At 36.4% G+C, this 12,808-nt stretch overlaps 1 protein-coding gene across 2 annotated transcripts in view; it reads right to left on the bottom strand.

The window, feature by feature from the left end:
• The window catches only part of LOC129239327 (elongation of very long chain fatty acids protein 7), a 75,657-nt gene that overhangs the window by 19,152 nt on the left and 43,697 nt on the right, over positions 1 to 12,808 (bottom strand). Inside the window, exons 1-2 of one of the 2 annotated variants that reach the window (XM_054874783.1) lie at positions 4,589 to 4,606; positions 4,230 to 4,319 (exon numbers count right to left, since the gene is read on the bottom strand). In XM_054874783.1, the coding sequence (XP_054730758.1) occupies positions 4,230 to 4,287 (58 nt within the window). In that variant the 5' untranslated portion in view covers positions 4,288 to 4,319; positions 4,589 to 4,606. Of the gene's footprint in view, positions 1 to 4,229; positions 4,320 to 4,588; positions 4,607 to 12,808 lie in introns of those variants that run through there. The other variant, XM_054874774.1, reaches the window with a different exon arrangement.

Here is a 12,808-nt window from a genome sequence, read left to right as displayed (position 1 = left end):
AATATTTATTAAATTTAAGTAAAAAAAGTACTTTCAAATTAGTTTGGTTGGTTGGTTTAAGGGTGACCCCGCATCGGAGTACCACATAGACCGCAAGTTGGGTCCGTTGTGTTGCCCTAGAGCTCATTATTTTAAATGATTTCCCCACCTAACCGAGATTTTTATTGTAGACTTTGATCAAAGATATTAATTCGTTTCGAAAATTTGATGAGAGATTCGATTTTCAGATCCGAGAGTACTGAAAGATTGTCAATTGTTGGAGAGCCTAGAAGAGCGAGTCGACTTCTGGCTAGACCCGGACAACTGCACAGCAAATGTCTGCTCGATACTTCCTCATCGACGTGCGTGAGTGCCCAAAAGGCAGTGGCCGGTGATAAGAGATGTTATATGCCTTAGCTCGTGTTTCGAAAGACTTATAAGGGTTTTTGTCTGTTTCAGATTGTAGGATGGCCAGATTTCTCTGGTCGTAACGCAAGTAGTTTCCACTCGCCACCTCCGATCAGCAATGCTGTGAAATTCTCGATCGATGAGCATTTTACATGTTGCGAGCGGAATGTGGATTGTGGGTAAGTCACTAACATTTGATTGCGCAGCCCCAGCTCTTGCGAGCTCATCAGCTTTGCAGTTACCTTCGAATCCACTGTGACCCGGTATCCAGATAACTTGGACAGAATTCTGAACACTTATCTCGTTAAGAGATAAGAGACAGGATCGAACCACATCTGAGTGGGTGTAAGAGGAGCTGAGTGCTCGAACGGCCGCTTGACTGTCGGTGAAAAAGCGGATATCCTCTAGTGATATTCTATTTTCTAAGAGAGTTTTCGCAGCATACCAGATAGCGCATACTTCCGCTTGGAATACACTACAGTAGTCGGGTAATCTAAATGATAGATTGATGTGAGGGGAATTGGAAAAGATTCCAAATCCCACTTTACCGTCTTGTTTTGAACCATCTGTATATATAATCAGAGGGCCATCGATTTCGGTAAGATTTGTCTTCCATTCTTCCCTAGTTGGGAGTGAACAGGAGAATAGCAAGGGTGGTGATGGAAGACTTACATGATAGTCTATGTCGTGAGAGATAACAGTGTTCCTGTTCAGTATGGCTGAATGGCCAAGATACTTATTCCATTTCGATATAGCATTCATGCGTGTCGCTGCTTTCGCTGCAATCGCTTTGCCAGCCAGATCGATAGGGATCAAGTGAAGCAACGTATTTAGAGCCTTAGTAGGTGTTGTACTTAAGCATCCTGTTATCAGGAGGCAGGCTGTTCTTTGGACTCGATCAATTGTGGCTACTCTGCACCGTTTTTCGAGTGCTGTCCACCATACAACCACACCGTAGAAGAGTATCGGTTTGATGATCGAGGAGTATATCCAATAAGTGATCCGAGGTGAAAAACCCCAGGTTTTGCCTATAGCTTTCTTACAAGTATAGAGAGCTATGAAAGCTTTTTTACATCTGTTTTCGATGTTCAATTTCCAACTCAACTTCCTATCTAGAATAACTCCTAGATATTTAGCTGAATCAGATAGGAGTAATGATTCCCCTTTTAAAGTTATTGTTTGCAGTGGAGGAGATTGTTGTTTCCTATTGAAGAGAACAAGATCTGTCTTTGCTGGATTCGCATTTAGTCCGCTTTCGGTGCACCATTTTGACAGAATATTGATTGAGCGTTGCATGAGCTCAGTGAGGGTATTCAGGTGTTTGCCTGACACGCAGAGTGCAATATCATCTGCGTAGGCTACAACCTTACAGCCTGCTTTTTCGAGATTTCGAAGCAAACTGTTTACAGCGAGATTCCAGAGAAGGGGTGAAAGTACTCCGCCTTGAGGAGTGCCTTTGACGGCGTACATTCTCATGCGGCTTAACCCAAGCTCTGAAGTGATTATTCTATTTTGGAGCATTTGTTCGATCATCTTTCGGATGGAGTAATTAATACCCAATTTGGCAATTTCAGATAAAATAGCGTTGGGTTCAATATTATTAAAAGCACCTTCTATGTCCATAAATGCGACAAGAGAGTACTCCTTATTGTGAAGGGAAGTTTCCACTGTTTGCACCAGTGAATGAAGTGCCGTTTCAGTCGATTTCCCTTTAGTGTAGGCATGTTGGGCCTCAGAGATCAACTTAGTATCAAGTTGGGTTTTGATTTGCTCATCTAAGACTTTTTCAAAAGCCTTTAAGCAAAAAGAGGTTAGGCTAATGGGCCTGAAGTCGTTTGGTTTGCAGTGTGAAGGCTTCCCCGTTTTCGGAATGAATACTACCTTCGATTCCTTCCAAATTGTCGGGAGGTAAGAGAGGTTTAAACACTTGTTAAAGATCCTTGTTAACCAAGGCAGTAGAACTTCCAGTCCTTCTTGAAGTTCTGCTGGAATGATGTTGTCAGGACCTGGTGATTTAAATTTTTTAAAGCTTAGTATTGCTGTAGAGATGCTATTAGAGCTGATTAGATCTGATCTATTCCCATAATTACTCTGAAGAGTACTGGGAAGTGCAGGTAAGTTGGCAACACAGCCTGGAAAGTGAGATTCTAGAAGTATTCTAAGAGTGTGGTCAGTTGAAGTAGTCCAAGTTTCATCTTGAGTCATGATAAAACTGGGAGAGACTGGGTTTGAAGCAAGAATCTTGCGTAGTCTGCTTACTTCTGAAGTGTTCTCTAATTCTTGAGTGTATGATCGCCAGGATGTGCGTTTTGCACTTCTGACGGCTTTCTTAAAGTCTTTGAGACATTGTCGATATTCTTCCCATTCGTCTGTTATTTTAGATTGGTTAAAGAGTTTTCGGGTTCGATTGCGAAGTTCTGAGATTTCTGGAGTCCACCAAAAAGGTTTATGCTTACCTCCTGTTTTCGTCAGGGGGCAAGATTGTCGTGCTGCGCTTTGACACGTCTTCGTTATCATGTTGACAGCGTTTTCGATATCGTTTTTATTTGCCATTTCAAACTGCCTGATATCAGGAAGTCCATTGGCAAGATGTTCTTTATATTTGATCCAATTCATACGTTTTTTGTTAAGGTACTTCATGGGTTTTGCCGTTTCGGCTTTTAAAGTGAATGTTATATATTGGTGGTCGGAAAAAGAGTGCTGTTTATCAACGCTCCAGTCCTGCACCAGTTGTGTACATGATTCGCTAGCAAGAGTAATATCGAGTACCTCTCTTCTAGACGAGTTAAGAAACGTAGGGACATCACCTCTATTACATATATCAAGCTTATTCGCTAGAATGTAGTCAAAGAGTTGCTCACCTCGTGTGTTGTTGTTTGTACTACCCCAAACAATATGATGGGCATTAGCGTCTGCTCCAATGATGATGCGTTTCTGCTTCAGATGCGCCGTATTAATTTTTTTTTTATTAAAACTAATTTTTCCACAAATTTTTATTTGCTTTTTTATTAAAAAAGTTGTTACTTATTAAATTTGAATTAAAAAGGTGTTTTCAAATTAATTTTATTCCCATTAAAAAATTTTACGATTTTTTTTTATTTTTATTTTTGACAAAAATTGAATAATTTAGCGAATAATCTATGCAATCAGTATTTGATTTAAATGCTAAAATATTAAATTCAATTCAAAAAATGTTTTAAAATTTTCAATTATTATCAATTAAAAATTTAGAAATTAAAATTTAAAATTTATTAAAAAAATTTTTTTTCTTTGATCAAAATTGAAAGTTTTAGCACAAAATCTTTTAATTAAAAAAATTTAAAAATTAATTTTAAAATTTAATTTTAAACATTTTTTTTTTCTTTAATGAAAATTAAAAAAATCAGCAAAACTGCTATGCATTTAGTAGTTGATCTAGTCAGAGTAACGTAAAAAATATTTAATAGGATTCTGTTACGAAGCAATGCAAAAAATATTAGCTGAAATTGGAATTGAAGCACGATTTTCTATTTGAACAAAAACAATAAAGTTTGAAATTTATTACCGCAGAAATTTGTCATAAACTTCAATGGAATATGAATGAATGTATTTATGTATGTATGTACACATACTCGTACATGTGGAAGGAACACAAAAAAATCGTTAAAACCGTAAACCTCTAAAATGTTTAATAAAATTGATGCACTCCAAGTCACTGATTCAATAATTCAGCAATAGAATTTCCAAAAATACAGAAAAAAATACACTTATTCACTTTCTCCTCATGCGTACACACACATGCACATACATGCATATGCATGTATGCAAATAAAGTTTTTTTTTATTACACTGCAGCTACTCACCAACACCCTTTGAGAGACCGGAAATGCGCTCATTGAAAATTTTTATATAGGTCGCCATTTTCGTTGTTGTGTGTATGTATGAGTCTCGTTCTACAAATAAAAAAATAAGCAAACACACAATGTAATACATAATTGAACAAGCAAATTTTTTATGAATTAAATAGTACAGCACTGATTTTTTTCTATAATATTTTTTTTTTTTGTTTTAAGAATTCATTGAATAAATTGCAACGCGTGCAAAATTCAAATGTAACGATTCATGTGGGAATATGAGAATATGAATATGTATCGCATAGCACAAATCGGATTCTCAAGTATATTTAATATATTTAATATTTATATAAGCACTCGCGTAATACCAGTATTTCGAATTTTGTAGAGCGTCTGAGCTTTGAGTACTGCTTCACACGAGCGCGTTCACAATTCTAATGGCTAATATTTGAATTGATCCATGCTAAGCGTTTTCAAGCGCTTACAAAGCAACCAACGTTTATATGCATACATATGTACATAGGTATGTATGTATGTGCTAGCAACTTTGTACGTCAAAATAGTCAAATCCATAGTTAAAATAATAAACGCTCAAAAATCTGTGCTTTGAATAATGAATTTGATTTTAAGCAACCAGCAACTGTGTGACAGGCAGCAACAAGTTTGCTAGAATCGATTCTTACACAGACAGGTAATTATGTATTATTGAATCGATTGGAATTTTGTGTAAGCTAATTCGATTAGTAGCGTTTGCCAATATATGCGAGTATACGAGTAGTGGTGGATGGTCCACTCGCTTTCAATTGGCTTACAATCAAAACTAAGGCTTAATAATACAAAGAAATGAAAAAACCCAATTCTTATGTGGTGGAAAATAGAGTATTTCTTTGATTTGGGTTTTTTTGCTTTTTGGCAATAAAGAAAGTGAGATAAAAAGTAAAGGAAAGAGAAAAATAAAAATAAAAATGAAAATATCGCGTGAAGTCCATAGAACAGAGTGCAATGAAATTTCATATGCTACGCTCTTGAAGTACTTCATTTTGATCAAACTCTACTCACTTGTGGAGCCCGACCGGTGCATGGTCATACGTTTGAAGTCACTTGTGTTTGACCTGATCGTACAATCTTTATTGATTGTGTGTGTGTGTTTGAAGTAGCTGAATCTAGCATATTATTGGATTGCATGTTCGGAATTTCACAGGCTTATGGTTGTAAGTACCTTAAAATTTATTTTTTTTTTTTTATTTTATAAAAATATTTGTTCAATGGCATTTGTAAAGAAGATAGAGAAAGTCTAATGAATGGTGGAAAAGAAAAGCGAGGTAGATTTTTATACTTAAGACTATATGTTGACTCAAATCAAACCTTTAACAGACTGAAGAGGAAGTAATCCCGGGCCTAACACATAGACGACACTAGTTTTATTGCATTCGCCTCTTTTTCAGTTAGTATGCTTTCAGCAGAAAACATCAAAAAAATCCACAAAATCGTCTTGAATAATCGAGAAGTGAAGCTGCGTGAGTTAGCTCATATAGTCAAGATATCTACAGGACGTCTAAGCTTTATATTGTATGAGAATTTAACTATGGGGAAGCTATATTCAAAATGGGTCTCGGTTTGCTCACTTTCAAGACAACGAACGACGTCACAAGTCAATCGAAATAATGGCAAAACTACATGATTTGAACTTGGAGTTGTTCAAACATCCGCCATTTTCGCCAGTTTTGGCTCTCAGTGACTACTGGCTATTCACATACCTCAAAGAAATGCTCGCCAGTAAGGAATTTCGCTCGAATGAAGAGGTAATCGCTGAAACTGTTTAAAGAGACTCTTATCCAGAAAAACAAAACGATATATTTTATGTGACATATCTTCTTCAAACAAGTTAGAGAATCAACTGGCCAATTTAGACGGCGTACTCAGGCATTGTTGAAAAAGTCGAAAACTTTGTATTGGAGAGTGCATATTTAGCAAAGAAACAAATAGCATAAATGATTGCAATATCAAGCAATGTTTCAAGCATCCTCCATGATCATCTTGCCATATATAAAATGAGTAAAAGATCAAGAGGTAGAAGATAAGATACCTACATATCTCGAGTATATTCACATCGTTTTAACAGCTATAGTAAGTCGGCTGTTCATTTGATAATGAATTTTTACTAGAGAAGAGAACTAGAAAAGAACTTTTACTAGACGCGAAACCTCAAAATTGATATTTTTTATAAAAGTTTATTGATTAAATCTGCTAAAAAAACTTTTCTTATATCAAAGCTTTAGGTTTCGCCTTTTGAAGTTTGAATAATAAAAACTACACTGCGCGAATTTATAAAAATAAACCTTTTAAGACATGCGGTACCTCTAATCTGTAAGGCTTTTTAAACATAGACTTGATAAATGAAATGAAGTTGTACATTATTGATCAAAACCCCGAATTTTTTTTTTTAAATTTTTTTTTTTAAAAAAGCTAATTTTTGTTATAAAATTAAAAAAAAAAAATTCAAGAAAATCTAAACGCGTGACAATGTTTTGGTCTAAGAAAAATAAATAAAATTTACACATTAGAAAAATTGTCGAAGAATCAGCGCAGTGCAGTATCGTGTATTTTTTGGGCTCAAACTACCCAAAGACATTTTGAAAATAAAACTTCACTTTTCTTTATTTAAGGTTGCTACTTCGTTGGCTAGGTCATGTCATCCGAGTGGATACAAGTGCCATGGCTCTGAAATCATTCGATGCGGTAACAGCTGGTGGTAGCAGAGGCAGAGGAAGGCCTTCTGTGCGTTAGAAAGATCAGGTGGAGAAGGACGTGGTTTCACTTAGTGTTTTCAACTGGTGCCGGTTAGCACGAAAAAGAAACGACTGGAGAGCTCTTTTAAACTCGACCAAAATCGAGTAAGCGCTTACCGCACCAATCAAGAAGAAGAAAAATCATTTCTGTCACTGATGTAAGCTACTTTATTTACCTACTTTAATATCTTGAGTTCTTTCGCGTGGTCAAGTCTAAGTAAAAACTCAGCAGCAACTTATGGACTAATAAACAATAAGTGAGCTGTTATGAGAACTATCGAGCTATTCTTCCAAATTGTGGAAATTTATTGAAATTTGAAAAAAAAATCTGTTCGCGAAGTTCACAGAGCACTGGTAGTATCATCGGTGATTATTTCATTCGAAATGAGAAAGGAGCTGCCGTTAGAGTGAATGGTGAGCGCTATTATGTCATGTTGACTGATTTTTTTTTCAAAGATGACGCAACTTGCCTTACAGCATGCTTAACAATCGATTTATTGCAATATTTAAGCCGCCACGGCGGCCGCCGTAGCCGAATGGGTTGGTGCGTGATTACCATTCGGAATTCACAGAGAGGTCGTTGGTTCGAATCTCGGTGAAAGCAAAATTAATAAAAACATTTTTCTAATAGCGGTCGCCCCTCGGCAGGCAATGGCAAACCTCCGAGTGTATTTCTGCAATGAAAAAGCTCCTCATAAAAATATGTGCCGTTCGGAGTCGGCTTGAAACTGTAGGTCCCTCCATTTGTGGAATAACATCAACACGCACACCACAAATAGGAGGAGGAGCTCGGCCAAACACCTAACAGAAGTGTACGCGCCAATTAATTAATTATTAAGCCGCCATTGATGACATAAGTCCAAAAATTGGCCTGATTGAATAGACGATGCAGCTCGCAGCCGTGGCGGTCATATGCCGGATATAAAATTCAAATAATAAATTTCATGCAATTATCTACCAGGTTATAATAAAAAAAATGTATTCCAACAATGTTTGTACTTATTATTATTTCAAGTTTCCAATCTCTCTTACTATCAGTACCACCTGCAGAATATTCTACTACTAGCTTTGCACGATTCCTTCGAAAATATTTTTTTGCTCGAGATTTACATTTCATCGAATAATTTTACTCTTTAGTACGCAACACAAATCATGTAAATGAGAGACTATAATTTTTTTCGAGTAATTTAATACCGAAAAACACCAGATTAATTCGAATTTGCGATATTCGCTAAAACTTTGCCGCCATGTGTGATAATCTGAAGTATGTTCGAGCAGCTAACCCATTTCGACTACTGATGTTTAATTATAATAAATACGACTTTTGTGAAGCTTTTTTTGCATATAAAATGACAGTTAGAAATATTTTTTAATTTGGCAAAAAAGAAACTGTTCGCTCGTAATATTTGTTATAATCGCACTTGGCTATCTGAATTATTTTTAGTTGATCTCGATTTGCTCTCTAGTGGATGATCGGAGAAAAATAATTACAGATGACACATTAAAGAAAAAGGTGTGGTAAGATTACTTAAAATAATTTTTTGCTGATAACAGCCGGCAAAACAATAAAGAAACAAATTAAAGTGCTAACCAAGCCACCGTCTCAACAATTGCAAAGAGTTGTTTTATTTTTTATTAAAGATACTTTTTCATTTTTTAGAATAACCAAAAATATGATTAATTCAGACTTATTAGTCTAATGAGTCACACATTAAGCATTTTTCTGAAATTATTGTATCAAAGGATATACATAAAGTGCGAATTTTAATAGGACGATTTCCAATTTTGGGCTCATTTAAATTTATTCGAAAAAGTACTCAAAAATGGCAATGCAAAGGTGTCTTTGGGAAAACGTGGGGTCTTTCTCCTAGCAAGGTCCTATGGATCTACACGGCTATGATAAGACCTATTACCACCTATGCATCAGTGGTCTGGATGAGTGTACTCTCTCTAGTGGGAGTCAGGAGGACCTTATCGAGCCTACAACGCCCTGTGATCATCTGTTGCACCGGAGCTTTTCCGACTACTTCACGCCCGGCATTAGATGCTCTGATTGGTTTACCACCACTTGATGCTTTTATCCAAGGAGAGGCCTTGAAGGCCATCTGTAGGCTTAAACACAATGGGAACTGGTACGGCCCCTGTCCGGCATTGGAACACAGAGAAGGCATGCATGTCGATCCAACGATTCTCTCCATGCCCCTTAACTCCATGCCATGAAGAGTCGTACTTGAAAAGAGATACAGTGTAGTGCTACCAGAGGCTCAGTTGTGGGAAGACTCAGAAAATTAGCCCGGCAAACACTGTTTTCGTATTTTTACGGATGGCTCCAGGACCGAGGATGGCTCCAGGACCGAGCATGGCTCCGGCTCTGGGGTCTACGTGGAATTCAGCGAGACAAAACTGCACTTTGCTCTTGGAATGCATGCATCTGTGTTTCAAGCGGAGGTGTATGCAGTTCCAGAAGCGATGAACTTTGTTGTGGAAAAGAGATGGAGAGGCAGATCTATATGTGTCTGCAGCGACAGCCAAGCTGCGCTTATGGCCTTAGACAGCCCTCCAACCACATCAGGGGTAGTCAAGTCCTGTAAATCCAGGCTGAACTATGTCGGTAGACATAATGGCCTGATGCTAACATGGGTCCCGGGGCACGTGGGTATCGCGGGTAACGAGACCTCTGACTCCTTAGCTAAGATGGGCTCTAAGGCCGACTTCTTTGGCCCGGAGCCCGTTTTGCCACTCCCTGCTACGGCCATCACAGCCCGGGTTAGCAAATGGGCAATTACCACCCACAAGTGAGCTTGGCAGGCTGAGAGAGGCTGCAGATGGACTAAACTGATGTTACCTGTCATGTCCGATCGTCTGTCGCAAACCCTTCTGTCATTAAGCAGAGGGGAGTTCAGACGGCTGGTTGGACTGGTGATGGGCCACTTTATGTGGGCGAAGCACATGGGAAGGTTGGGCATCTCAGATAATGTACTCTGCCCAGCTTGTGAAGAGGAAGATGCGACGGCGGACCACCTCCTGTGTGTCTGCCTTGCCTTCGCTCGAATCAGATTTGAGGTCTTTGGCACTGACGTGTTAAGAAGCGACCATCTTGGCTCCTTGACACCACAAGATCTACTCAGATTTCTTCGGAGATCGGGTAGATTTAAAGAAAATTAAAAGGGAATCCAAGTGTAGTACAATGGACTTAATTAATGTCTGAGTGCTGCACTTGCTAATTGTCCCGACAAAAAAAAACAAAAAAAAAGTCAAAAATTGGACTGATCGAATGGACCATATAACTCGTATGGCTGATATCATATTCAAAAAAGAAATGGAAGGAAATTATCTACCAGTTTCTAATAAAACAAAAAAAAATATTCCACAAATTTTCCGTTTTCTATTGTCATTTTAAGTTCTCAAGCTCCTAAAAAACCACGCGATATTTGTATATAAACGATAACATCCAATGCGTATATTCAATAATGAAGAGAAGATCTCGATTTATTGGTGAAAATGGACTTGAAAGTTGCCAGTAACAGACCATATAAAAAAAATTAGTACAGCTCAAATAATTTACTTTAAAAATTAGTGCAAGGAATCTTTGTGCATTTAAGGTTGGACATACTTCCATTTTTAGTTTTGTGAAACACAAATAATTTCAAATAATGCATATGTGAGTATATTGCCACTTGTATATTGCATATGTATGTGTGTATGTATGTACATATGTAAAATAAAAATAATTATTTTTTTTTAATAATTTCAATATTAAAAAATTAATTGATGTGACGAAATTCAGGCTAATGCAACTACATACAAAATGTTTCACGGAACGTTTTGATCAAGCAAGCAATTGGACATAAAATTAATGAAAAATATATTATGTCACTATTTTTTCTTTACAAACTTTTCAAATCGAAAAAATCTTCTTCTTTGCAATAAGTTTATTTTTTAATCACCATATATTTTTTTTTATTTATTGTAATTGTTTCACATCACCTTGATTTTTTCTGTAATAAACAATGGTATTTTTATTTTTATTGACTACTTCTGATGCTCAAAATGATTTTAAATATAGGTATGTACGGTCCACTCTCGTTAATTCGAAATGCGAGGAACTTTTAAAATATTACGAATTATCGAGTGTTCGAAATTTTTGACAGAAAGTAACTAAAACTTCGAATTATCAAGTGTTTTTATTTAACCACTAATGTTTTACATATTCATCATGTAAATTAATTAATCTTTCAAAAGAACTCATTTATACCGGTTTCCTTCGAAGCGCATTGCTGCTGCTCAGTCTTTTCAATCATTTTTTTAAGGGGAAAAAGTGCCTGATATGCTCTTTCATCAGTTTCGTTTTGTAGACAAAAGCTTTGTAAGTTATCGAATGAGGCTCTTGCTACCTTAACTAATACCTCTGACAAAGGTTCTGATGTATCGCCTTCATCTTCATCGTTGCTCTTTTCATTCGTATGTGTTGCAGATAAAATTTCGCCATCGGTTAGTGACCTTAGACAGCAACATCTTCATCCACTTGAACATAGACAGAAAAACTGAACTACTGGTACCATTGATGGTTCTTCATCATCCATAACTATTTGCGAATTGTCCTGATCTTCTTTTTTGAAACTCAATTTTTTGAAGCAGTTGAGAATCGTTAGGGGTATTACAGCTCTCCATGCCTTCTCAATCAGTAAAATAGCTGTCAGAACCGTGGCATATGTATCGAAACATTTATACATTTTACGACTCATATTTAATACAAATTTTTAATATGTATACCAACAAAGCGATTCGTGTGGAAGCGTACGCCAAAATGTGCCTATGTTTTAGGCGTAACACGCAACCACGCACAATAAAAGTATTTTCAGGGGAGTCCCAAAATTCAAAGTTCTTACTAACACACCAAGAAACTTTGCAAATTTGAATTGTCGAGTATTTTATCATATGAGTTCGTATTTCCACGTCATAGCCATGATTTTTTCGTTTGAACTACAGAGTGCATAAAAATGTATGGACATAATTTGAAATATAAAGAGATTTTGTAGGGGGCTCGTGATAACTTTGAATTAGTGGGAGGTTCGAAATATCGCAGGTTTGAATTAACGAGAGTCGACTGTAATTTCATTTCCTCGGAATTCTAGGTTTTGTAACGCTAAAATATTTGTATCATTTGAATTTTTTTTATGTATTATATTTCGCAAGTATTTATTGCATGCTTTTTCGAGGTCAACAATGCAATTACTTTAGCCAAGTATTTATGATATTTAAATTACCAAAGAAAATTAAATTACCTAATGCAAAGCATCACACTTACTGAGCTTTGAAAACATAAAAGCCAACATATTTAGAACAGAAGCGAACAGGCAATTGTGAACCTCTTGGCAAAATGATAAATAATATATTTACAGTGTTGGGAAAAATTAAAGCAGCAGTCTTCTGAGAAGACTGGTTTCACACACATTTTTTTTATAAAAACTGCATTACGCAATTAAATTTCGTAATTAATTTTTGATTTCTTCTACATTACACTAGTCTACAAATATTTTCTTAAAAAGTATTACTTCATTAAATCAGTGTTTTTAGACTAATATAAGGTCGCTAGAGATGAAATGGAAATTAATTTAATATTTCAAAGAAGCGCTTTCGAGATATTGACAAAAAATCAATTTCCTCGGCCTTTTTGCAATTATTACAAAAAAGAACTCCAAAACTTTATATTGCCACCGTAGAGGTAGCCACAGCTGAGAGCTTCAAATATTATATATCTTGGATCCTTTGTAAGCAATGATTGCACCCTAGACCGCG

The sequence above is a fragment of the Anastrepha obliqua genome, chromosome 1, assembly GCF_027943255.1.
Source record: "Anastrepha obliqua isolate idAnaObli1 chromosome 1, idAnaObli1_1.0, whole genome shotgun sequence".
NCBI classification, from domain to species: Eukaryota; Metazoa; Arthropoda; class Insecta; order Diptera; family Tephritidae; genus Anastrepha; species Anastrepha obliqua.
Note: the sequence above shows the minus strand (reverse complement) of the source record. Positions and strands in the feature narration are given on the sequence as shown.